This window comes from Onychostoma macrolepis, chromosome 22 (assembly GCF_012432095.1).
Source record: "Onychostoma macrolepis isolate SWU-2019 chromosome 22, ASM1243209v1, whole genome shotgun sequence".
NCBI classification, from domain to species: domain Eukaryota; kingdom Metazoa; phylum Chordata; class Actinopteri; order Cypriniformes; family Cyprinidae; genus Onychostoma; species Onychostoma macrolepis.
Genome location: NC_081176.1, coordinates 9,158,044 through 9,185,058, shown reverse-complemented (window position 1 = coordinate 9,185,058; position 27,015 = coordinate 9,158,044). Strand labels below are relative to the sequence as shown.

The 27,015-nt window shown below is 35.1% G+C and overlaps 2 protein-coding genes across 12 annotated transcripts in view; one reads left to right on the top strand and one right to left on the bottom strand.

The window, feature by feature from the left end:
* The first annotated feature begins 452 nt into the window (after positions 1–452).
* On the top strand, positions 453–10,997 carry eps8l3a (EPS8-like 3a). Its single transcript, XM_058760355.1, has 19 exons — positions 453–514; positions 604–674; positions 1,965–2,029; positions 2,104–2,262; positions 3,662–3,811; positions 3,892–3,965; positions 4,048–4,154; positions 4,263–4,408; positions 5,530–5,632; positions 5,712–5,785; positions 5,930–6,004; positions 6,079–6,224; positions 7,143–7,305; positions 7,384–7,415; positions 7,508–7,604; positions 8,738–8,842; positions 8,926–9,011; positions 10,308–10,440; positions 10,514–10,997. The coding sequence occupies exons 1-19, from the start codon at positions 453–455 to the stop codon at positions 10,541–10,543; spliced, it is 1,878 nt and encodes a 625-aa protein (XP_058616338.1). The 3' UTR covers positions 10,544–10,997.
* A 489-nt stretch (positions 10,998–11,486) lies between these two features.
* The window catches only part of ampd2a (adenosine monophosphate deaminase 2a), a 28,806-nt gene continuing 13,277 nt past the window's right edge, over positions 11,487–27,015 (bottom strand). For 10 of the 11 annotated variants that reach the window (XM_058760301.1, XM_058760302.1, XM_058760299.1 and 7 more), the window contains 16 exons: positions 26,283–26,413; positions 25,384–25,452; positions 25,195–25,306; positions 22,711–22,897; positions 22,488–22,629; positions 21,362–21,451; positions 21,147–21,276; positions 19,715–19,909; positions 19,505–19,636; positions 17,815–17,978; positions 17,595–17,721; positions 16,293–16,456; positions 16,086–16,206; positions 15,057–15,230; positions 14,868–14,978; positions 11,487–13,288 (listed from right to left, as the gene is read on the bottom strand). In XM_058760301.1, coding sequence (XP_058616284.1) covers positions 13,073–13,288; positions 14,868–14,978; positions 15,057–15,230; positions 16,086–16,206; positions 16,293–16,456; positions 17,595–17,721; positions 17,815–17,978; positions 19,505–19,636; positions 19,715–19,909; positions 21,147–21,276; positions 21,362–21,451; positions 22,488–22,629; positions 22,711–22,897; positions 25,195–25,306; positions 25,384–25,452; positions 26,283–26,413 — 2,265 coding nt within the window. In that variant the 3' untranslated portion in view covers positions 11,487–13,072. The remainder of the gene's footprint in view (positions 13,289–14,867; positions 14,979–15,056; positions 15,231–16,085; positions 16,207–16,292; positions 16,457–17,594; positions 17,722–17,814; positions 17,979–19,504; positions 19,637–19,714; positions 19,910–21,146; positions 21,277–21,361; positions 21,452–22,487; positions 22,630–22,710; positions 22,898–25,194; positions 25,307–25,383; positions 25,453–26,282; positions 26,414–27,015) is intronic. The other variant, XM_058760293.1, reaches the window with a different exon arrangement.

Genomic DNA, 27,015 nt, shown 5'->3' with positions numbered 1-27,015 from the left:
ATATATATATATATATATATATATATATATATATATATATATATATATAATTTAGTATGTAATATCACATTTTGTAATGTAATGTCTTTTACATTAAATTATAATATTTATTTATAATTGATCTAATATTTAAATATCGGGCTACATTTAATCTATAGTATTTTAAGTTAATGTAATATTTCGATATTTGTTTAATATATAATAAATGGACAATTAAATATACTCACATGTACATAAGTATGTATTACATAAATTTGAATATTTGTGTAATTGATTCAGTGTAATATCAAAATATTACTTTTCAACTGTAGTAAGAAAGTAATTTAATTTAGTATTATATGTTTGATATATAATAAATAGAAATTCCATATAGTAAATGTGAAATATAAATGAACCATGTGGATGTGGTGGTGTGTGTTGATGGTGTAGTGTTGTGTTCAGGTGCTGTCCTCATGCTGCGGGGTTCGAGTCCGTTTGGCTGGTCCAGCGGTTATTCTGAATCGCTTCGCTCCAGGTGAGAATCGGCTCTGATTGGTGTGTGTGTGTGTGTGTGTGTGTGTGTTATGACTCCTCACACTGTCTGACCCGTGTGTTTTCCCACAGCGTCACTGCTCTGGACGACGCGTCCTCGGATCTATCGGGTTTATCCAGACCCAGTGCTAAATCAATATACAGTGAGTACTGATCCTGAGACGAGCTGATCATTAACTCTCTCTGACTCAACCTTTACAGCCCTGAACTATTTAAAGACACACCATTGACCTCAAACTGCTGCTTGCTTAACTCTTTCTGATACGGAAATACAGTGTGGAGATGCAGGAAATGTTTAAAAACAAGTCCATAAATTTGTTGCATGTTTGTGTGTGTTTTTGATGTTAAATTTAAAAGTGTATGATGTTTATTTGCTGTTATTATGGGTTTGCGTTAGGTAACGTTTTGTTGCGGTAGTCGGTGTTAATATGGCATTACCCGGTGTTTGGCAGTATTTGGGAGTAACTAGTTACATGTAACTAAATTACGTAATTTAATTACAGAATAAAAGTAATTGTAATCAGTTACAGTTACTGAGAAAAAAAATGTAATTAAATTACAGTTACTTATGAAAATTTTAACGATTGCAAAAGGGGTTCCATCAGATTTATTTACATGCCCACATACAGATTTAATTGATTTCTTTACCAGATTGCTTTGACTGCTCTAAAATATGAGACAGCAATGTTTCAGGAATTTGGGACACAGAATAGGACACATGCTTATCCGATAACCGTTTTATTTCCTATTTGGGTTCATGTATATGCTTAATTTTTTGAGATTAACTTTTTTCTATTGTATTGTTAGATGTCAGTGTTTCCGGTCATAACTATGCACCGATTTGATTTCAAAAACAGTATCATAGTTATTAAACTATATTTGTTATAATTTTAAATCTGCATTTAACCTCAGAACGATCTCAAAGTAAAAGAGGTGCTAAAGTCTGAATTTGTGGTGGCTGTGCTTTAAAATGAAATTTTTACAATCTTAATAAAAGTAACGAAGGATTTTAATTAGTGTTGAGTGCTACTGTAAGGTTAACCCTGCCTGCTTTAAATGTTTCAAAATGATTAACAGCTGAAAACATTTGTTAGAATTTAGAAAAGTAATCAAAAAGTAAAAATGTAGTCAGTTACATTACTTTAATAATGTAATTGAAATAGTTACAATACTCATTATTACATTTTAGATTGTAATCTATTACATTTCCAAACCCTAACCTTCCCAAAACTGGTGTTAGGCGAACCATCATTTCAGATTAGGAGTCGGAGAATCACAAACCTTTTTAATTTGCGAAGTCCCAATCTGAATCAAATGATTCGCAAACCCGCTCCGAAGTGCCGTGCTGCGTCCCAATTCGCATACTATCCATCCTAAATAGATCTGTCAGATCAGATGAGCTCAGTGATATAGCGAACGTGTGTTTTCTGTAGATCAGAGGAAGGAATATGCCGACTCCATCAACAGACAGATGCATCAGTTCCAGCACCGAGTGGAGGTGAGGATCACTAACTCTTCATCATCTTCATCATCTGAGCTGTGATGTGTTAACTGTGACTCTGTGCTCCGCAGCATCTGTTCACCTGTGAGCTGGACGGCCAGCAGCTGTGTGACGTGAACGACTGTCTGGAGCAGCTGAAGTATCTGGACGCTATGGGCCGAGTGTGGGGTCAGGACGTCCTGCTGGAGGTGCAGGACGGAGCGCTGCTTCTCGCCGACATCGAGACCAAGGTCACAACTACAACTCAGTAACTTATGACTACAGAATAAATGCATATCAATTAATTACATTTTATTATATGTGACCCTGGACGACAAAACCAGTCTTAAGTGACGATTTTTTGAAATTGAGATTTATACATCATCTGCAAACTGAATAAATAATCTTTCCATTGATGTATGGTTTGTTAGGATCGGACAATATTTGGCTGAGACAACTATTTGAAAATCTGGAATCTGAGGGTGCAAAAAAATCTAAATATTGAGAAAATTGCCTTTAAATTTGACCAAATGAAGTTCTTAGCAATGCATATTACTAATCAAAAATTAAGTTTTGATATATTTACGGTAAGAAATTTACAAAATATCTTCATGGAACATGATCTTTACTTAATATCCTAATGATTTTTGGCATAAAAGAAAAATGGATAATTTTGACCCATACAATGTATTTTTGGCTATTGCTACAAATATACCCCAGCGACTTGAGACTGGTTTTGTGGTCCAGGGTCACATATATTAGTTCTGTCAAACGATTAATCGCATCCAAAATAAAAGTTTTTGTTTATGTAATATATGTGTGTGTACTGTTTGTTTATTATGTATATATACATAATACACACACATACAGTATATATTTTGAAAATTATTTACATGTATATATTTATATTCATGCAATTTATATTAAATATATAAATATATTTAATGTATAAACATAACATGTTTAAATAGATTATAGTTACACAGTATGTATTTAATGTATCTTAACATATATTAAACAATCATTAATTATCTACATATGCATATATTGCATATTTATGTATATTTTATTATTGGTATATTGTTTTTTTGTTTTTTTTTTCATTTATATGCAATTTAAATGTATAATCAAATTCTGTATTTATTATATGAAAAAATAAATATATAAAAGTACATAAAACGTGTTGAACTGTAATATTTATACAGTTTGTCATGAAAATATATCCAAACATGTCTAAATATTAAATTATTTTATGCAATTTATGATATCTAAAAATCTTAACACCTAAATATATCTACATTTTGAATCTAGATACATCTAAATATTGAACTATAAAATTCATGCAATGTCTAAATTTCTTAAAATCTAAATATTGAAATGTGTCTAAATATTAAACTATAATAAGCGATTTCTAAATTTCTTAAAATCGAACTATATCTAAATCTACATATTGGATCATAATATACCTAAATATTAAAGTTTAACATACAATTTAATATCTAAATATTAAATCTAAATATTCAATTGTATTTTTTACAATTGATTTGATATCTAAACATCTTAAAATGTATATATTATATTTTATAATTTCTGTCCATTATGAGAGGACTCTAGATGATCATCTTTCTCACAGTGTTGTTGTGTGTTCAGGAGGTGTTGGAGTCGTGGCCTCTGAGCAGCATTCTGGATCTGAAGGCTGTTCTAGACGAGAGAATTTATGACTCTCTGCTGACGGTCTCCATCCAGGAGCGCAGCAGTCGCGCAGTCAGCGTCTTCCTCTTCCAGAGCGAGTCTCTGAGGGTGAGTTTATGATTCGGACGAGTTCAGCGTCTCAGTGCTTCTCGCAATAAACCGCTTCTGTGGTTTCATGTGTTCTTCAGGCAGATTATCTGAAGAAAGACCTGGAGCGGCTCCTGCAGAACAAGAGAGACGATCACAGACTGACTAACGGCAGGTTAGAGGATGAACATCGGCTCATCTCCTCAATAATCATCTTCACATATCATACTGATGTGATTTGTGATTTCATTCTGCAGTTATGCCGCTGTAGGAAACGTCCCACAGAGAAACTCACGACAAGCATCTCCTCCACATCAGCTGATCCATCAGAAACCTCCTGAACCCTGGGCTGCTCCAGATTACGGTGAGACGACCGGAAAATGTAATGCATTGTCAAGAGAAACAGTATTTAATAACAAACAATAATGTACTTTTCCTACCTAAAACCAGTTTGTTTGTCTGTGGTCCCCAGATGAGAGTCCTGTCCCAACTCCTCCCGCCTCCAGAAATAACTCCACCTATATGAAGGTAGTGGCTCCACCCCCTCACACAGAAGAACCGCCCATTAAACCGGACCCGCCCCCTCCGCGGCCGTACACAGAGAGGGAGAGGAACGTGGTGAGTGTCGATTAGGGGTGTGCGATATATATCGTCTGTGATAATATCGTAATTGTTGTTTTAACGATAGCGATTTGACATTATTGAGTATTTTGCAAAAACCATTCAAAACACACCTACAGAGTGCACGCATATATAACGTGAAGTGTAGACTAGCGCGCTTTTCTTTCACTGCATGATTCAGTCTATTAAGAAAATGTATATATTCATACGACTTCATATAGTTAATCACTATCACATGAACCAAAAATCACCATGATTGCAAATGTGATATTGACTTTTATTTTTTACAACAGTTCAATAAACAGAAACTTAATTAAGAGACTTACGTTTTAGACACCATATTGCCTGTTTTTGCTCTATTTCGCCAACAAAAATCATTCCAAACACAGTCGCAGGCACAGCGCTGTTTTGCGTCACTGAGCAACATGACGGTGTTTCGTTCCTGAATGAATCAACTGTTTAAATGATTCGGTTCAATTGCAATGACTCACTTATTAACAGTGACTTGCTGCCACCTACTGGCAGGTTTAGTTTGACATTTAAAGTATATTTATATTATTTAAATAATTGCAAATATCAGTATTCAACGTTTTATGTTTAATAAATGATTTATGCATTTGTAACTGCAGGTTAAATGCTTTCATGTCATGTGTGTAAACGCATCTAAATGCCACTTCAGACGCAGCTTCTATGTTTCCTCTGCACTGTAAAGATGAATTTTGTTGATACTGATTTCATTTGTTTGGTAACAGCTCAAATGTCTTATTATTCTAATTCACTGATTAAATGTAAGAATTTAACTCAAACGATAATGCACACTTTTAGGAAAATGGCTTTGTAAAGGTAAAAATGCCCATAAAAGGTAAAAATCAAGTTAAACTTATTGAAAAAGTTTAATTTCTATCAGTGTGAACTGACCACCACACAAAATATGAAGAATATCAAAAACTTTAGGAGTCAGCTCAACTTCAACATATCAGCAAAATATCGTCTAATTATCGTTATCGATAAAATCCCAGATCTTATTTTTGTCAATATCGCACACCCCTAGTGTTGATGACAGAATAACGCAGCGCTGATGTGAAGTTGAGAGATTATAACTGTTCGTCGGTGTGCAGGACATCCTGAATCATCTCATTAATGACATCGAGGCCTTTGCAGAAAGACTGACAGCCGTCGCGCCCAAGATGGACAAGAAGAAAAAGAAGAAGAAGCATAAGGGTGAGCGAGAGGACTGGTGTGGGTGTGTGAGATGAGCTGATGAAGGCTCTGTTGACGTGTTTGTGTCTGTGTGCTGTAGCTGTGAAGGGAATGCCGTCAGAGGAGCAGTTCTCCGTCTGTCTGAGGAAAATCAAGATGGCCTTTAACCTGGTGGTGCGTCAGACACTGTCTGTGTCATTTTATATATGACATGATGGAACTTATGTCTGTATATTAAATAAATGTATATTAAACATGTCAGAATATGTTATTAATATTACTATTGTTTAATAATGTCAAACACTCTGTGCTCATCAGGCCAGCCTGCAGGGGAAGATTAACAATCCCAGCGCCGCTGAACTCGTTCACTGTCTGTTCTCTATACTGGATCTGGTGAGACACTTGTCTGTTTATCTGTTTTTCTGTGTGTGTGTTGTTGATGATCTGACGTGTGTGTTTGTGTGTAGGTTGTGTTTCACTGTAAAGAGGATCTCCCTCCGTCTATCGTCGCTCCTCTCTTTGAGCCGGAGACTGTGATTTTTCTGAGCGAGGAGGCGAGTCCAGAGGAGGATCATCTGTGGCAGTCGCTGGGAGATGCCTGGAACATTCCCAGGTAAACACACTCCAACTCACACACGCACACACAAACACACACACACACACACACACACACACACACACACACACACACACACACACACACACACACACACACACACACACACACACACACAAACAAACACACACACACACACACACACACACACACACACACACACACACACAAACACACACACACACACAACACACACACACACACACACACACACACACACACAAACACACACACACACACACACACACACACACACACACACACACACACACACACACACACACACACACACACACACACACACACACACACACACACACACACACACACACACACACACACATGTTCGTTTTTGTGAAAAGTGGGGACTCTCCATAGGCGTAATGGTTTTTATAGTGTACTTACTGTATGTGCTATTGTCCTACACCAACCCTACACCTAAACCTACCCCTTACAGGAGACTGTGCATTCCAACTTTTTCCAAAAAAACCTCATTCTGAGTGATTTATAAGCGTTTTGAAAAGTGGGGACATGGGTCAATGTCCTGAAAAGTCACCTTCTCCTTGTAATACCTGTCATACCTTTGTCATTATACACATTTATGTCCTGACTTTTCACAAAAACACACGCGCACACACACATATCACACATTTGTTTTTTACATTGTGTGTGATGAAGCACTAAGTGGGCAGAGGATAACTCGCACTTAGATTCTCACCAACACTCGCGTGCTCACACACACACACACACACACACACACTTAGATTCAGATATGTGATTTTGCATATACATTTACATTTATTCATTTAGCAGATGCTTTTATCTAAAGTGACTTACAGTTGAGGAATACAACAAGGGATTTATCATAAGATTTGACATTTTGTGTGTGTGTGTGTGTGTGTGTGTGTGATGAAGCACTAAGTGGCCTGAGGATGATGATGATATTCCCACATTCACACCTGTGTTTGATGACGGATGGGAGCCGCCAGCCATCAGAAACCCAGAGCCGAGCGTCACGAACACGAACGCCAACACAAGCAAACGAGAACCAGCTCGAGCGCCTGTGACACGACAAATGGTACGAACACACCGGACACAAGATCACATGATCATCCTGTCATTCAGCTGTTTTAATGCTCTCTGTTTGTTTGTGTAGAGCAACAGACTGCCGCCGGAGACTGAGGACAGGTACAGATACATCATACACACATCTGAACACATAAGACATGTGAGATGTGCTGCTGTACGGCGAGTGTGTGACGCTGTGTGTGTGTTTGCAGTTTAGAGGAGTTGCCGGCGAGCTTCATGAGAGCTGTGTTTGATTTCACAGCACGAAACCCACGAGAGCTTTCCATCAGTAAAGGTGAACAACTACAGGTGAGACACACAAAAAAAAACTGTTTGAGTTTATGAACTCAATGAAAAATGTAATAGAGAGATAGATCGGGTGTCTTTGAACAGTAAGATGTTTTTTTTTTTAAAGAAGTCTCTTCTTCTCACCAAGCCTGCATTTATTTGATGCAATGAACAGAAAAAGTAGTAATATTGTGAAGTATTTTTACTATTTAAAATAACTGCTTTCAATTTGAATATATTGTAAAATATAATTTATTTCTGTGATCAAAGCTGAATTTTCAGCATCATTACTCCAGTCTTCAGTGTCACGTGATCCTTCAGAAATCATTCTGATATTCTGATTTGCTGCTCAAGAAACATTTGTATTATTATCAGTTATTTAAAACAGTTCAGTACATTTTGTTTTTCAAGATTCTTTGATGAATAGAAAGATCCAAAGATCAGCATTTATCTGAAATAGAAAGCTTTTGTAACATTATATACTATATCATTCAAAAGCCTAGAGTCAGTGTGTGTATATACAGTATATATATATATTATTTATTTTGGGGGCGGGAAATTATAGAAATTAATAATATATATTAAAACAAGGATGCTTTAAATTGATGATAAAGACATTTATAATGTTATAAAATATTTCTATTTCAGATAAATGCTCTTCTTCTGAAATTTCTATTCATCAAAGAAACCTGAAAAAAAAAAAAATCTGTTCAGCTGTTTTCAACATAATAATAAAAATAATTATTGTTATTATTATTATTATAAATGTTTTTTGAACAGCAAAACAAAATATTATAATGATTTCTGAAGGATCACGTGACTGGGGTAATGATGCTAAAAATTCAGCTTTGAAATCACAGGAATAAATTACATTTTAAAATATATTCAAATAGAAAACAGGTATTTTAAATAGTAAAAATATTTCAGAATTTTACTGCTTTTGCTGTACTTTGGATCAAATAAATTCAGTCTTGGTGAGCAGAAAAAAAACAAAAAAACATTAAAAATCTGTTCAAAAACCTTTGACTGGTAGTGTATCTGAATGTATAAAAATGCTTACATATATTTTTCTGTGGACCCCGGCAGCCCCAAGCTGTAATGTCACTGGTGTGGAGTGTGTTTCTAACCGTGTGTGTGTGTGTGTGTGTGTGTAGTTGTTGGACATGTCTAAGCAGTGGTGGAAGGTGAAGAATGAAAAAGGCCAGATCGGTTACGTCCCAAACAACATGCTCCAGCCTCCGCAGCAGCAGGACAATCCTGTACGTATATCAGTCATGTTCACCTGTACATCTGAGAATCACGATGTGTTCACAATCATGAGCTCCACCTCCTGACCCCGCAGGAAACCCCGTCTGCGCCCACACTCACCCGGAAATCACGACCCGAGGAGGTGCGGGCCTGGCTGGAGCACAAGGGCTTCAGCAAAATGTGAGCAAAGCCGCACTATGCACTGCAATATGTATGCAAAATAGCCAGCTCATGACATTGTGTTGCATGTTTATTTCAGTTGCATTCTCATATTTTATTTTGCAGTCAACTTTGCATAAAAATGCTGCGTTTGTCAGTCTGAGTCAGTAGTGTTTCATGCATCGTTTACAGAAAAATGCAATTATTATTAATGAGTGAATTATTATTATAATTATCGTAATTATAGTTGTTAGAATTAATAGAATGCAGTATGTATGCAACACAACATTTGTTTTCCTAATGCAGCATGTTTAATTTAGTGACCTAATATTCATGTTTACAGTTAATTTGGAAATAGTTAATTTGCATATTTAATCAGTTTTGTGTAAAATGTCACTTTTTGGAAGTCGGTATTGTTTTATGCCTAATTTCAAATAAGCTCTTTGGGGAAAATTTTAGATGTGCTTAAGTGCTTAAATAAAAGATGTGGGGAAAATATTGATGAATTATTATTAATGAATGAATTATTGTAATTATATATTTAGACATTTCAAAGTAATTATATTTTTATCATTATTATTAAAATACAGTGTGTATAGTATTATGGACGCTTGTTTATATATATATATATATATATAATTAAAAAACTAGTAAGCTTTACATTTAATTAGATTTAAGTTCATAATTTCTTATTAAATCATGTTTATAAATAGCTTTTATGCAGCATTTCAAAGAAGCTTTATAGTATATTGAATTATCATTGCGTGAAGTATCAATTTTATATATTTAAATATTTTATTTTTAATATATTAATATTACTGTGTATATAATTCTGATTGTGTAATATTATTAAAATGTGTAATTATAACATCTACTTCTTTCATATATTCATATATTTTGTTTTTAATGTTTATTTCAGTATAGTTAGATTTAAATTCATAATTTCTTATTATATCATCTTAATTTCTATAATTTTTGTCTTGTTTGTTTTAGATTCTTTCAGCAAATTGCCTTATTATAAAACCCAATGTCCATCAATTAAAATAAAAATATATATTAAATATAAATTATATTAGTATACATGATTTATTAAAAGATTAATATATATATATATATATATATATATATATATAAAACTATAAAAATGCAACATTATATTGTCATTGTATTTGTCTATAGTTTATATTTTTAGTTTTTCACCTTTTCATTCAATCAAATCAAAACCGAAAATTCTACTATGTTGATTCATACGCATTGCATTGTGGGATGTGGGTATTAGCATGCAGTATGTAAAGCATGTTTTTCTGTGTTTGTCAGTACGGTGCGTTGTTTAGGAGGCGTCAGCGGCTCAATGCTGCTGGGAATGACGCGCGACGAACTCAAGACCATCTGTCCGGAGGAGGGCGGCCGCGTTTTCTACCAGCTGCAGAACATCAAATCAGCCCTTGCGGTGAGTATGACATCATCACCCCCATCATCACATGAGTGTGATGTCACACTGACCTCATCTTCACTCTCTCCAGATGGCCAGTGAAGTGAGGACGATGATCTGAGCCATAACCGGACGCTGAAGAAAATTACACTAAATAACAAAATCTGTATGATATTTACACATTCCGGGTCCATTTGGACCCAAAGAATCGTTATTTTACAAAAGAGCCATAACTTAATATTTTTCAGCTAAAACTGTATTACATCTGATCAGCAACTTGAATGAATGTTGAATGTTATTCCTGCATTTACCACCTTTTTATTAATTCAAAAATTTATTAATTCTTTGACATATAAATTTACAAATGAACCGGTGGTGCAAAAAACTGTGGTGCAAAATATATTTATATTTTTGTCTATATTGATGAGAAATCTGATTTGAATATATCATTGTATGAAATTTATAAGAACATATAATGTGAGAATTATCAGTATTAACCCAATGAAATAAATAATTAAACTCATGATTGCTCAAAAACAGTCCATATTTATGAAACCTACATATTTATTTCCAACAAAGCAACATAAATATTCCTCTGAATTTTCAAAATAAATTCATTTTACTTGCATATGAAAAAGTGATCAGTTTTTCATGCTGCTATGGTTTCTTAATACGCGTACGTATTCATGTTTATCAACAAAGGCTAAATATGTTTTACAAAAGTGTTTTGACACTAGTATAACTTCATAGATAATTTAGCAGAAAGTGTTTTTGACACTAATGATATACCATACATACTCTACCTGGGTCAAAATGAGCTTAACCTTTTAAATGTTTATATCTCTTAAAAAAATAATAATAGAAAAACAGAAAAATAAATGACATGCATTTTAAGGTTGTTAAAACATTTCCAAAGTTTCATTCCTTTACTATAAACTATGCATTTTTGAGAAAATTGTATGCATCTTTCTGGTAAAAAATGACCTGACAGCTGGTTTTGATGATTTGAATTTTTATACTGTTGTTTCGGTGTTTTTTGATTCAAAGATGCACAAAAACTCAGATGAGATTAAACACACATGCTTTATTAAAATCAACAAAACACTCATTCTCACAAAAAATAGATATATTTTGAACTGCTATTCATGATCATTTGCTTTCTAGCGTGTTGTGCGTCATGCCTTGCTCTGGTTTAATGTGCTAATTTCTATAAATCATGCTTTTTTGAGTCATGTTTGGTTTGATTTATTAGTTCAGTTTCATAATACTGTGTGGCGATTAACAGTCAGTTTAACGTTCAACTCAAACTACCGAACACATGCTGGATCGGAAAACGCGACAAACTAAAATCTAACGTAAATGTCGAGTGTAAAATATATGTTGTTTTTGTAAACTACCTTGTAAACATCACAGAAACGGGAGGTTCGGTGAGTTCAGGAGGTTTAAGATTAGAAAAAAATGAGGTTTTGGTTTAACGGCGCCTCCTGCAGGACTGGAGGACATTCAGTTCTGAACAGTTTGGCCATCAGAGAATATAAATGCTTCAAAATGACGAGAAAATTACATGATAATAGAACGAAAGACTGAAAGACACAGTGAGTTATCACAAATTAAACCTTCAACATAAAAGCAGCTAAATTAAAAGGCATATGGGTTTTAATATTAAATATAAGTGTGTATTATAAAAATTATAATACGGGTGTAGTATTAATATAATTATTTTGTTTTTAACACATTCATGTTAAGCAAAATATAAATGTGTTAATACAAATATATTGTATTAATATGTATAATTATTGTTTTTTCAGTGTTGTTGTTGTTATTGTTATTATTATACTTATTAATGTATAATGACGTTAACATAATTATATTAAGTTTTTAACATTAATATAGTAATGTATTGTATTTAATTAAAACAAAAAACTTATGTTTTGTTTTAGGTTTAATTAGATTTAAGTTAATAAATATTGTGTATTATTATAGTCAAGATTGGAGTTGTAATCACAGACGCCTGAAATGAAACCTTCAAAATAAAAGTCTCTAAAGTAAAAGGCACGTGCGGGAGCGTGACGTCATGACGGAGGTATAACGTCCTTATAATAGCGATGCATAGCTGAAACGTCTCTAAACATGCAGTAAAATGAGAGGAATGGAGGGAATGTGGCTTTGGTCCGTCTCTAGCGTGCTGATTGGACAGGCAGGGTATGGGCGGGGTCAGGGTTCATTTCTGGTGTCCTGATTGGACAGGTGGGGTGTTTGCGGGGTCCGTGTTCATCTATAGCTTCCTGATTGGACAGGTCAGTGTGGGCGGGGTCAGGGTTAATTTCTGGTGTCCTGATTGGACAGGTCAGTGTGGGCGAGGTCAGGGCTTGTCTTGAGCGTGCTGATTGGACAGGCAAGGTCAGGGCTCATCTATAGCTTCCTGATTGGAGAAGCGGAGTGTGGGCGGGGTCATGTTTTGTCTCTAGTGTCCTGATTGGATAGGTCAGTGTGGTCAGGTTCATGGCTCGTCTCTAGCGTGATGATTGGACAGGTCAGGATGGGTGGGGTCAGGGCTTGTCTCTAATGCGTTGATTGAACAGGTGGGGTCAGGGCTCGTCTATAGCTTCCTGATTGGACAGGTCAGAGTGGGTGGGGTCAGGGCTTGTCTCTAGCGTGTTGATTGGCTGGATGTGAATGACAGCCCATCCTCCTCCTCGATTCTGTCCAGCTCCTGCGATCGGACGGCTTGTGTGATTAGGTGCAGCTCTTCGCACATAGTCTCATATCGATACCCCACGCGGATGTCAGGGACGTTTGTGCGCCGGATGTCGTTACTAATGGGACCCTCTTTCGTGTAATCGGGACCCAGCCAATGGCTCTTAGCCTGAGACATGAGGAGAGAAGAGAGAACCGAGTGAGTCAATAGTGTTTCATTTCAAAACAGCTTTATAGGAAAATATAGATTAATAAAAATTAATGAGTGAGTTATTGTGCGTTTTTTAATATTTCAATGTGTTTAATAATATTAATATTGCTATAATATATATATTATTCTACAAATATAATGTAGAATAATAATAATAATAATATAATCTAATGTAATTATTATACATACATTATTATACATTTATATAAATAAACAAATATACACTGAACAAAATTATAAACGCAACATGTTTTTGCCCCCGTTTTTCATGAGCTGAGCTCAAAGACTTTTTCTATGTACACAAAAGGCCTATTTTTCTCAAATATTGTTCACAAATCTATTTAAATCTGTGTTAGTGAGCACTTCTCTTTTGCCGAGATACTCCATCCACCTCACAGGTGTGGCATATCAAGATGCTGATTAGACAGCATGATTACTGCACAGGTGTGCCTTAGGCTGGCCACAATAAAAGGCCACTCTAAAATGTGCAGTTTTACTGTATTGGGGGGGGGGTCTGAAAACCAGTCAGTATCTGGTGTGATCGCTGTTTGCCTCACGCAGTGCAACACATGTCCTTCGCATAGAGTTGATCAGGTTGTTGATTGTGGCCTGTGGAATGTTGGTCCACTCCTCTTCAATGGCTGTGCGAAGTTGCCATTGTGTTGCAAAACAAAAGTGTTGCGTTTATCATTTTGTTCAGTGTATATAGAAATAAATAAATATACACGTTTAACATTAATAATAGAATGTATAATATAATTATACTTTTTAATAAAATATAGATGAATAATTAATGAGTGAATTATGAGCTTTGTTTTTAATAGTGTGTAATTAATCTGATATTAATAGAAATATAATGTATAATAATAATATAATTGTAATTTATATATTATATAGTAATATGTATAATATATTACATAAATAAATATACGCTTATTAATATTTATAGCATGTATAATTATACGATTTAATAATAACATAGATTAATAATTATGGATTGAGTTATTATATTACATTTAGTTTTTAATATATTGATATTAACGTGCCTAAAAACAGTAGTATAATTATATTGTATTTAATATATAAAATTATATTTCAGCTTAGTTTAATATTTAATTACATTTAAGTTAACAAAAATATTGATGAAGTATTGATGATTAATCATGTCATAATTTAGTTTTGATAATGTCAATAGATTCTGCATTATACTGCTGTGTCATTTTGCTTGTGTCTGTGTGTGATAGTGTGTGTACCTGGTATTTATCACATTATGGGGACCAAATGTCCACACAAGGATAGTAATACCAGTAAATTTTGACCTTTTGGGGGCATTTTTTGGTCCCCATGAGGAATCAAGCTTATAAATCACACAGAATGGAGTGTACTGAAAATCTAAAATAGCATAAAGTTTCCTGTGAGGGGTAGGTTTAGATGTAGGGCAATAGAAAACACAGTTTGTACAGTATAAAAACCATTATGCCTATTGAGAGTCGCCACAAAAAATGGAAACCATAGTGTGTGTGTGTGTGTGTGTTACCCTGTGTGAGAAGCCGCTCATTAGTACGCTGTTTCTGGCGAGTTCACACATGTCACAGGAGCTGAGTTTCCACACCTGAGCAGCTATGCTGTACTCCTCCATCAGAGGCTCCTGAAACACACACACGTTTATACACACACACACGACATGAATCATCAGTCAGGAGCGTCTCACACCAGCGCCGCTCACCTTAGTGAAGTGGAACTGCAGCGGGTCGTCGGTGGACAGCGACACCATCAGGCCACGGGACAGATACTCAGGCAGAGGGTTGCGATGGTAACTCAGAAACAGACTGTTGTTGCTGAGCGGAGACATAGCGATGCCCACCTGAGCCAGATAGTACAGATACTGCAGGACCGGAGCCTACGACACACACACAGGTACACAATCACTGACCATCTGACCTCCACTTCCTCCTCACTCTTTCAGTTATGTCTGTTTATTATTAGGGCTGTCAGTCGATTACAATTTTTAATCTAATTAATTACGTTTCGATTAATTAATCACAAAATAAATTTGGCTGTGAAAATACCCACAAAAGATTATTTAAAGCTATTTTTGTGTTAAATGAGAAAGTATCAAGTAGACATTACAAATTGTTGCTTTAGAAAGAAATATTTTATTTGATTCAACATAAAATGTATTACACATTTAGGCTACAACAAACTAACGTAAACAATGGAACATAAAAGAAGATGATTTGAGAAACATCTCAGTATTTTTTGTTCATACAATGAAAGTCATTGGTAACCAAAAGAACAAAAGAAAGGTTTGAAAAGACATGAACATGAATTAAATCTGCCAGCAGGTGGCGGTAAATCACGAGAATCATTCTATTGTCCTCATTTGTAAGTCGTGTTGGATAAAAGCGTCTGCTAAATGACTAAATGTAAATGTCATTCATTCATTCATTCAATTCGTTCAAACGGCTGATTCATTCAAGAATGAAGTAAACGGCTCATTGAACGATTCATTCAAATCGTGGATTCATTTAGAAACTAAACACCGCTGTGTTGCTCGGAGACGCACAACGATTCTGCTGTGGCTTTAAAGGTAATATGTTCTCTGCAAAACTGAGCAAAACACATAATATTGTGTTTAAAATATAACACAATAACTTATTTATTGAACTGTTGAACGTATTATACTGACTTCTGAACAAATGACTCTTTTGAAGCAGTTCTTTTTCTTCTGATTCCCTCCCTAGCGTCCACATACCTTCCTGAGCAGCAGTCCGTGGGAGATGTTTTCTGACAGCATGAATCCAGACACCAGGTGATGGATAGGCCCCGCCTCCCCGCAGTGAGGTCGCAGCACGAAGGTGTGGAAGCCCCGCCTCCTGTTCACACAGACAGACAGGTGATTCAGAGGCCGCTCTGAAGCGATTCGATCACATGGCACGTGTGTATTGATTGTATTAGTTACCTGCGCAGGTGGTTGAGGACGGTCATGTTGGCGTACATGTAGTACAGATAGTAGGAGTACGGTGGGTTGTCATCGTCACACCAGCGCGCTGGAGACGGACTGTCCAGGTTGAAGATGTGATGCTCCGGTTTGGACTCGTCGTCAACGCTGTCAAATCCAACCACCTGAACATTAAAACAAACGTTTTGTGGCTCATAGTTAGTTTTTCTGCTCAGGTCAAACAAACTAAAGGTATTGATGACATCATCCTGCACTAGGTAGATTTCTGTCCAATCAGACGCTCTCTACAATAACACTGACTGCTACCTGTTTCAACAGGAAATGCACTTGTAAAGTGTTTTCATGAAGTCTTCTGGTTGAAAAAAAAAATTCTCGATTCAAATGTTCCCAGAATTCCCTGTGTCATTTTATGTTGTTGTTTTTTTTTTGTGATTTTTAATTATATCCTGTTGCTTATTTATACATTTTTTTGATGAAGTTAAATAATAGTTATATAATGTCACTCATTCCCAAACATTCAAGTGATTCATAAACACTTTGCGAATCAGTTTATGGAGGACCAAAACTGTCAAAATAATCTAGAAACAAATAAATACATGAGAAAATGTAAAAAAAAAGAAAAAGATAAATACATACAATTGAATTTCATACATTTTAGTCATACATCTACATTATTTTGTATTGTATTTAATTATTACTGTATTTATTTATTTTTTACATTTATGCAATCTATTTATTTGCCCATTTAATTTTGTGCAGATGTATCATTCACATTTCCTCATGCATTTATAATTTTTTGCAGGTTTGGTCTTTCTGATCAGTTTGAGTGACTCATTACAAAAAAAAATCCAGTGTTATTTTAGTTATTAATATTTTAAATTAGTTTTTATTGTTATATATTTTCAGAAATAATTTAACTCAATTTCAGTTTTTGTTAGTTTTAGTAATTGTGTATTGGTTTTTGTAATTTTTAGTTATTTTAGTTTTAGTTATTTTAGTACATCAACTAAAACTTCATGAACATTAGACATGTTGCCTTTGAAACTAACTGAAATAAGTTCAAGTAGAATCGCTAAAATTGCTGACTGGAAATTAACTTAAAAAATAAAAATAAAATTACTACAAATTAAACTAAAATTAAAATTAAACTGAAAAATAAAAAACGTATTCAAAATATTAACAAAAAACAATGCCATAGCAGCTAGCTGAAATAATGTTATATATGTGTGTGTTTTATATGTTTTATATTATATTCATATTTATATAATATGTTTTATTTAACTTAATATTTATGTGACTCACGTGTTCCAGGAAGAGGTGTAGTTGCGGGTGGCTGTTGGGATTTATGGTCACCTCAAACAGCGGCAGAAAAATGTTCTCCAACATCTGCTGGAAGTTACTCAGCTGCTTCTTAGTGCGGTAAACGTCACTGTGGACAAACATGACACAACACACTCTTTTAAACTCACTGTGTGTGTGTGTGTGAGAGAGAGAGAGAGTGCGTGTGTGTGTGTCTCCTCACAAGAGTCGTGGGATCTGGATGAGCCAGCGGACGTTATCGGAGTAAACGGAGTGAGAAACGGCCCACTGCGCCAGTTTGTCCCACTCGTCCATGGACCGGCCATAAACAGACAGACGCAGCTCAGCGTTCTGATACTTACTCTCCTCCAGGTCTGACATCACTTCCTGCGCACACAGGAAACACACCGCAGCATAGTTTGAAGTAGGACAGACAAAGATAATGCATAAAGTTATGAGATTAAAGTAAATATGTGCTGTAATATATAGCACATATAATATAAACTTTTGTATTTTGTTAATTATTTCAATATATTTATTTTATTATTATTATTTTCTAATATTTGGTATGTTAATATTCCAAGGCTGCACATTCCTTTTATTAATATTATCTTTTAATATAAATATTAAACAGATTTTAGCAATGGCGTAGGTTTGATTTTGGCATTGGTGGGAACATACTGCGAGACAACAGACAAAAAATAACCATGGTTTAAAAAAACACAAAAAAATCGTTTACTATTGTTAAAAAATGGTAGCCACAAATTAACCATAGTTTAACCATGGTATTTGTAGTAAAACTGTGGTTGTATTTTCTTGAGGGATTTGTATTTGTGTATACTTTTTCTATTTTCTTTGTTTTTTTTGTTGTTGTTGTTTTTTTGTAACTGTACTACCTTAATGGTTTGATGTTTTCTACTGTTTAATAAAAAAATAAATCAGAGAAAAGATTTGCGATCTGAATTCCGATCTGAATCAAAGGATTTGTGAATCTGCTCCAAAGTCCCAATCTGAATCAAATGATTCACGTTACACAATTTGAAGTCCCGATCTGAATCAAATTATCTGTGAACCTGCTCCAAAGTTCCGACCTAAATGATTTGTCATATGCGACTGAAGTCCTGATCTGAATCAAAAGCTTCGCGAACCCGCTCCAAAGTCCCAATCTGAATCAAATGATTCACTTTACACAATTTGAAGTCCTGATCTGAATCAAATGATTCATGAACCCGCTCCAAAGGTCCGATCTAAATGATTTGTCATATGCGATTGAAGTCCCAATTTGAATCAAAATATTCATGAACCCACTCCGAAGTCCTAATCTAAATCAAATGATTCACATTATGCAATTTGAAGTCCCAATCTGAATCAAATGATTTGCAAACCATCATTTCAGATCAGGACTCAGAGCACGAATCATTCAATTCACGAAATGGTTCACGAACCCACTCCAAAGGTCTGATCTGAATCAAATGATTTGCGATTTGCGCTTTGAAACATATCATATTGAATCATATTGCTATGCTATGGTTTAACTGATTCAGAGTTTCAAAAAGCTCCATTTCACCCATCGCTACGTGCTTTTAAAATTCATTACAAGTATTCTCGAAATTCAAAAATGAACATAAAGGTAAAGAGGGTAAATAGTATATTTCCACTGAACTGTGCTCGTATGTTTTAAACACTTCGGCTACCTTGTTAACATAGCTACATCAATTACTGTATATGATCTATTTCAGATGCAGCCGAAATTACAACTGTGGTTACATACACAGATATTAATTGATATGTTTACATTTAATTTAATATATTTTTAACCTTTTTATAAACACACATAATGCATTAATTTTTTTCAGTAATTGGAAATATGACATAAATTGCTCTGAATTGTGCTCCATTATGGTCGGCCGTACCTTGACGATGTGTCCGAAGTATTTCCCATGGATGTGGTTGTCGGTCTTGATGAAGATCTCTCTGAGGATGGACTCTCCGATGGGGTTGTATTTGGAGTTGAATTTGTCGAAGCGGTGGAAGGTGTTCCTGTCCTGCGGAGGAAGCGGCAGGCGTCACGTGACTGGTGGCGATGACGTGTTAGCATGTTAGCGTGCTCAAGCGAGTCTCACCGCGTGCATGTCCAGCGTGTCCACGCTCAGGTCATACGCCGTCAGGTTCATGTTCTCGAACACCTCCATCAGCGTCTGGCCGTGGCCGCCCTCCATGCGCACCATCTCGTTTGGGTATTTCTTCATTGCGCTTTTGATGAAGCGCAGCAGGTGCTTCTGGTTCATGCAGGACGACGCGTGGATGTGCGTGTCCACCTGACAGAGGAAGTTCACCACAATTCACACACTAATGCATTCTGTGGGCGTTTCACTAATGAGGATCTACGAAACTATGAAACGCAAACCGGATTCACGTTTGCTTACATGTTAACAATTTATTTCCAGCGAGATCTAGTTGTTGCACTTGTTGTCCATGTTGTTTTTATCGTCGAGAATCCTTTGTTACTGTTGCTTGGTTGTAGTTGTAATTTCTACCGAATTTGCTTAAATAATCATAAAATCATAAGTAATCAAAATAATATAATCATAAAAAAAGTTGAAAATATGTTTATTTAAATGTTGTGTATTTATTAATATTATACAATATTGTATAAAATATAATAAATACTATATTTAAGACAAGTATGTTTTATATTATATATTTATATTTTGTTGTGTATTTTTCTATAACATTTAAAAAGCAATTATATTATACAGTAAAACAATTTTCAATTTGATGATAATTTCTCTATGAGTAATTTAATTGTACAGTTTTTATAGTATCTTGTATTCTAATATTCTATATATTTCAATATTCGAATGCTATAAATTATATTTATAAATATTTATATAATTGTGTATTTTTCTATAATAAAATAATGTTATTATATAAAAATATTGTTCTGTAATATAATTTCTATATAATTATATGAAAATGTAGTTATTATTATTTTTTAGCATACAGTAAAAGTATTTACATTTTTAATATTATTTTTACATTGTTAATTGTTATTTTAGTACTCTATTTATTTCAATATTCTAATACTGTACATTAATATTCAAATAGTATAGTTATTACAAATTATAACACTGTACATTTATTATTATTATGAATTTCCTATATGCATTACACATATTTATTTAATATATTTGTGATTTATATAATTTATATAATTTATTATAAATATTCAATAAAACTATTTTTATTTTGCTAATTATTATTATATTACCAAATTTACTTCTATTAGATTTAATATTTTTTAATATTTAATATTTTTATATTCTAAAACTCGTATTAATTTTGATTATTTACCTATGTACATAATAATTTTTGATGATAAAATTGCAGATTCTTTAATGTATTTATGCATATGTTAATCAGGTATTTAATGATTTATTAATTGATATTTCCGTCCATTTGAATTCTACTTCTTTAAACGGGATGTGCACCAGTCTCAAACTGCTTCGCTGTCATTTGCGTTAAATAACTTCAGCTAAAGGAACAGATTGTCACCTTGCGTATGTTGTAGAAGTCTCTGTGTGGCACCTTCTTCTGCGCGGCGAGCTCTTTCATCTCGTTAAGCAAGACGTGCATCTGAAACTTGGAGCTCAGATACTGCAGCCGTCGGTAACAGAACGACTTCCTGTAGAGAAATGGACACATCAGACACGCCAGAAATGCACGAATACACGTTGAGCCCAGTGCATGCTGGGAAACGAGTCACTCACACGGGGCCGTTAATGATGAGCGCCATCATCACGTTCATGTCGGCGATGTACTCCTGCAGGTCTGGATACGGCAGATCTAGTTCGGTGCTCCTGCAGATAATTTCAACACAGACGTCCTTTTAAAGCTAAATTTAAGTGCTAACGACTAGCCTAAAACTTAAATTGTAAATTGACAATTTTAGCAGTGAATGAAGACACAACCCTGTTCTGAACCCGTGAGCCGCCTACATAGTGAGCGTCATCATATATTCACATGCTCCTGTCATGAAGACACTTTTATTTTTGTTGTTTGAAGATTAGCATTATTTTTGTTGTCAAATTGCTTTGTTCCTTTTTCTTTTCCAGTTGATTTCAGATATTATTAGATTTTCTAGATTTATTACTTGATTTGATTTGATAATTGGTATTGAATTTCTTTGAATTTCAGTTCATTTTGATTCTACTCAGTGTTATTTTAAGCATCGTTAATTTAGTATAATATAATATTTTACAATTTTTAATATAAATTTTATTTATAGTTTCTGTATGTATTTTAATTTTAGTTTAAGTTTTAGTAATTGTGTTGTGTGTTTTTGTTGGTTTTAATACTTCAAAATATATGTATTTTTTAAATATGCCTATTTATGTATTTGTTTCTTTTGTTTTGATTTGATTTAGTAATTGTAGAACTTAAATGGAAATTAGAAATTTGCCCTAGCCAAAAACTAGCTGAAATACAATGATTTTAATAGCTTTTCGGTACTATATTTTATACTTCGATTAAACTTAATTTTTGTTACTTGTTAGCTTCTACAATGTAAAAAATTATCTTGTTGATCTTGAAGTTGTAAAGAAAATAGAGATTATCAGAGTATGTTTTAGAAGAAAAAAAGGCATTTCAGTTTTTTTAATTAATGTGTTACTTGCCATTTCTTTGTAATTAATTGTGATATTTACTAGAACAGTGAAAACTGTTTCTGCACCATGTTTTTTTCCCATGTATTTCTGTTCATGTAGACGAGGGTTTGAAACAGGCTCATGTGTCTTCATGATCCATTTTTCCTTTCGAGGACGTCCCCAAAATGAGGTTTAGCTAAATTTAGCTAATTCAGAGGACGTCTGCAGTCGGTTTGTCCCCGATACTCACTTGTCCATGGGGTTTTGTGCGGTGTAGACGTGAATGACTCCATCCACCATCTTGCAGCTGTATCCGGTGTCCGGCGGCAGGTTCTTCATGTCCTGCCCATCGTACGGATGCGTTTCTGACACCGGCGGGTGAACAGACGCGTCTGAGAGAGACAAATACACACACACACGTCAGCGCTGGATTGTGTGGGGTTCTGTACACGTGTCGAGGTGCTCACACACACCTGAGTCGACGGGACTCTCGTGAAGGTCCTCGTACACGTTGATGTCCAGTGGTTTCTGGTTGAGCTCCTGCAGAGATCGTGCCGTGGTCTTACAGAAGGTCTGCAGAGACAGAGCCATGTACTTCTCTCTGATGAACAAGGCCTTCACAACACACTTCGCTGCGTCCACCAGATCCGTGAACGGCACCTAAATACACAAATGTCACAAGAATCAATCTATAATTAGTAAACATCAATAAAGCAGTGTATTTGTCCTGTTTTTTCAGTAAAAACTAGTGGTCAACCGATATTATGTTTTTGACGGCCGATGCCGATATCTTGGAAAGCAGGTTGGCCGATGGCCGATATAATTTTATTTATTTTAATTAATAATTAAGAAATCTGAAATCATTTGAAACTGATTCAAAAATAAATGTGTAAAATAAACATGCTTATACTTTAAATGACAAAGTATTTTTCACACATAAATAAATATTTAATAAAACTATAACTAAAAAGGAAGTATTCTGGGATGTTTGTGTGCATTGGGAATCATATTTTTTCAAATAAAGCCAAGGTAACAGCCATTTTACATACAGCACACAGTGAAAATGACATGAATATGGCAGTGGGCAAAAGCATGAAGCGCAGCATAATTTGAAATCACGAGTATAAAGTTTGTCGATCGCGCGTCTCCAGTCAAACTGAACTCTCCTTCTGTCCACATTCAGTTCACACGGACCGACCGTCACGCAGAGAACACGTGATCATGCAGGATACAAATGCACACTTCATAAGATCTCACAGCTGGATTCGACTAAGTTTGCAAGGTTATAAATTAGATGTTCATTAGTCATTCAAAGATTTGTTTAAATGATATAAATGCATATTTGCTGAATGTTGACGGCAAATGAGAAAGTATTATAATGTTTGCCTTTCTATTACTAACAATATAAAAGCAATCGTTATAATACTTTTTGTATACATTTTAATTCCTTTGTTTAACAGTTCTATCTGATTATTAGACAGATTTCTGTCCGTGGGCAGAACTGTTAATGACGACAGCGAACGAGAGGGAGAATGTGAGCACTGTGTGCTCGGGCGCTGCTGCTCTCAAAGCTGTCAAAAAAAGTCCCGCCATGAATGCATCGGCCAAACAGAAAAACTTATTAAACGATATTTGAAAAATGCCAAATATCGGCCGATAAATCGGCCTTGGAGATATATCGGTCGACCACTAGTAAAAACGTCTTTGAAACAACAAGAATTTGAGAGCAAAACTTAGTCAAACCAAAATTTATTGAGACACCCTCAACATTTCTCACATTACCACAGTTTATAATCGCTATAGTTTAGAAAATGGTAATAAAATATGACAAGAACTCAGAGTTAAACTGTCAGAACAAATTCATCTTGATAATGTCAGATAACTTTGATAGAAAGGTATGTAATTAATTTGGTTGAATAGCTGTCAGCTGTTAACGGGATACTCCACCTCAAAATGAAAATTTTGTCATTAATCACTTACCCTTCATGTCGTTCCAAACCTCTAAAAGCTTTGTTCGTCTTCGGAACACAATTTAAGATATTTTGGATGAAAACCGGGAGGTTTGTGACTGTCCCATTGACTGCCAAGTAAATAACAGCCAAGGCCCAGAAAAGTATGAAAGACATCGTCAGAATAGTCCATTTGCCATCATGCTTTCATTTGAACGAAAACAACGTATCTGGTATTCGGCTGACACAGAAGAGCGTACGCTGCTTGCATCCAGCGGATATTCTCCAAAATGGCGCTACGCTAAAGCAGAGACGACGAATTGTTGAATAAAGTTGTTTTTGTTTTCTTTGCACAGAAAAGGTGTTTTCGTCGCTTCATAAAATTCAGATTGAACCACTGATGGCAGATGGACTATTCTGATGATGCTTTTCATACTTTTCTGTGCCTTGACAGTGTTAATTACTTGGCAGTCAATGAGACAGCCTCCTGGTTTTCATCCAAAAAATCTTATATTGTATTCCGTAGACGAACAAAGCTTTTACGGGTTTGGAACGACATGGGGGTAAGTGATTAATGACAAAATTTTCATTTTGGGGTGGAGTAACCCTTTAAATTTAAGCACACAATTAGATAATACCAATTTAGCTCAACCAATAACCAAGCAATGCTTAATTTCGTTCAGTCTGTAGTGTAAAAAAGTCGCATTAGCAAAGAAGAACACTTAAGCAAAACATGGTCAGATCAAAGTGTCTGAATCATTTTTGGTCTCAAATTTTACTGGTAGTCCACTGTATGAAAACTTACAAATCTTTGAGAAAACTTACTACTAACAAATGTTTAAACAACAAAACTTGGAGAAAACCTAACTTACACTTAAACTTAATATTAGGATTTAAAGAAAAAAAAAAACCTAGAACTTAGAGAAAACTTAATATTAGAATTTTTTTTTTTTAAATAACAAACTTATTTGACTCAAACTAACTGAAGCTCGTTTCTCTGGTTCTCACCCCACACTTCTCCTCTCCTGAGATGGACACGCGCTGGAAGTCTCTCTCCACCAGCGTCTCTCGCTCCATATGATGGTGGTCCACCACGTCCACATAACTGTCCTTCAGACACCTGCAGACGGACACATGAGATGAGAGACCGAGACGGACAGACAGACAGACAGAGACGAACGGACAGCAGTGACTCACTCCAGGTCTGCAGTGCTGTCTACTTTCATGAAGTCTTGTTTCGCTCGCAGCAGAATCTCGGGCTCAAGCCTTGAAGGTTGTGAGGCGAAGCGACAGATTTGAGTGAGTAACACACACACACACACGAGAGGAGAGAGTATAAATCACTGGGATTGATTTTTCTAAAGCACTTTCATTTTAAAATGCAGCAGTGGGAATCCGAAGCTCTCCACCCGAGCAGAAAGAGTGTGTGTTTAAGCATCTGTAAGAGACACGAACCCAAACACACCCACACAAACAGCTGAAACGCGGCCAAACCGTGGCCTGTTGTGTCTGTGTGCGATTATGAACGTCTGCGGTGTTTGTTGGGTGTTTTGGGTCAGTGTGTTCAAAGCAAAGAATTCACACAGCTCGCAAACAAAACGTCTGAGCAGGTGCGAAGCCATTACAATCCACTCTGTGCCAAAATTTCACAAACAAAAGATTTTTTGACTTTCAGAAACTTCGGTTCTCAAAACACAGTTTTGGCTGAATAGAAGACTCTGAAATATGCTTATTTAATCAATCTAATGACTCAAAGATCTTTAGGATCACAGTTGGAAGAGAAAGTTGCTATATTTATAAGTTTATTTAACAAATTATAGAAATTATTTTAATAAATATATTGAAAGTAGCTTATTATTGATAATAAATAATATTACTAATATTATTAATAAATATCTTTTAGATTTATATGTTTTTTGTATTTATTTTACTTTATAATGTTGTTTTTTTTTTTAAATAATGTACTTGAGTTTAAAATTTTATTCCAGAATCACTTAAACATCAAATGTATTTAGACTGGCTTTCGGTGTGCACAAAAAAATTAGTCGCATTACACACAGTTAAAGTGTGTGTGTGTGTGTGTGTGTATGCTGTACTTGACATCCTGGCTGATCTGTCGCTCCAGGCGGTGGCGTTTTTCCTCCAGTTGTTCTATGGGACTCTCTTCAGGAAACTCGTATGGAGCGCAACGCATGTCGCTGTCCGTCAGACTCCTCGCCAGCAGCTCCTACACACATTAAACACATGTATATGTTACACACTCGCGCTGAAGAGCAAACGAAAACGCACATTACAAACACACACCCCCATTGCAAACACACATGTTACAGCCACACGCGTGTTACAATCACACACGTTACAATCATACGTGTTGCAATCACACACGCGTTACAATTGTACATGTGCATTGCAATTAGTGGTTGACCGATATATCGACCTATATTTGGCATTTTTCAAATATCAGCATTGGCCGATAAGTTTTTCTGTTTGGCCGATGTGTTCAAATTTTTTGACGGCACGTCACAGTTTTATTTTGACAGCGTGCACAAAAAAATATATATATATTACAAAAAAAAAAAAAACTTTTTGACTTTATTTATTCCTTCCCTTGCTAGCTTGTATTTATTTGAACAATGCCTGAGACTTGGTATTACGAGCACTTCCTCTGTCTATTTGCCTCTTCAAGATGAATCGCTTTATGTATTCCCCAATTGTAATTTACTTTGGATAAAAGCGTCTGCAAAATGACTAAATGTAAATGTATATATGAAGAGTTCAGATGCAAACGCCTCTAAGTGCCATCTGAAATTTTCTTCTAAAATTTGTGTT

What these genes read in the sequence shown, in the direction of transcription:
- eps8l3a (XM_058760355.1), top strand. Translation starts at nt 453, where the DNA reads ATGCTGCGGGGTTCGAGTCCGTTTGGCTGGTCCAGCGGTTATTCTGAA. An exon ending in TCTGAATCGCTTCGCTCCAG is followed by an intron (nt 515 to 603) that starts GTGAGAATCGGC and finishes GTTTTCCCACAG; the next exon opens with CGTCACTGCTCTGGACGACG. An exon ending in CACAGACTGACTAACGGCAG is followed by an intron (nt 3,966 to 4,047) that starts GTTAGAGGATGA and finishes TTCATTCTGCAG; the next exon opens with TTATGCCGCTGTAGGAAACG.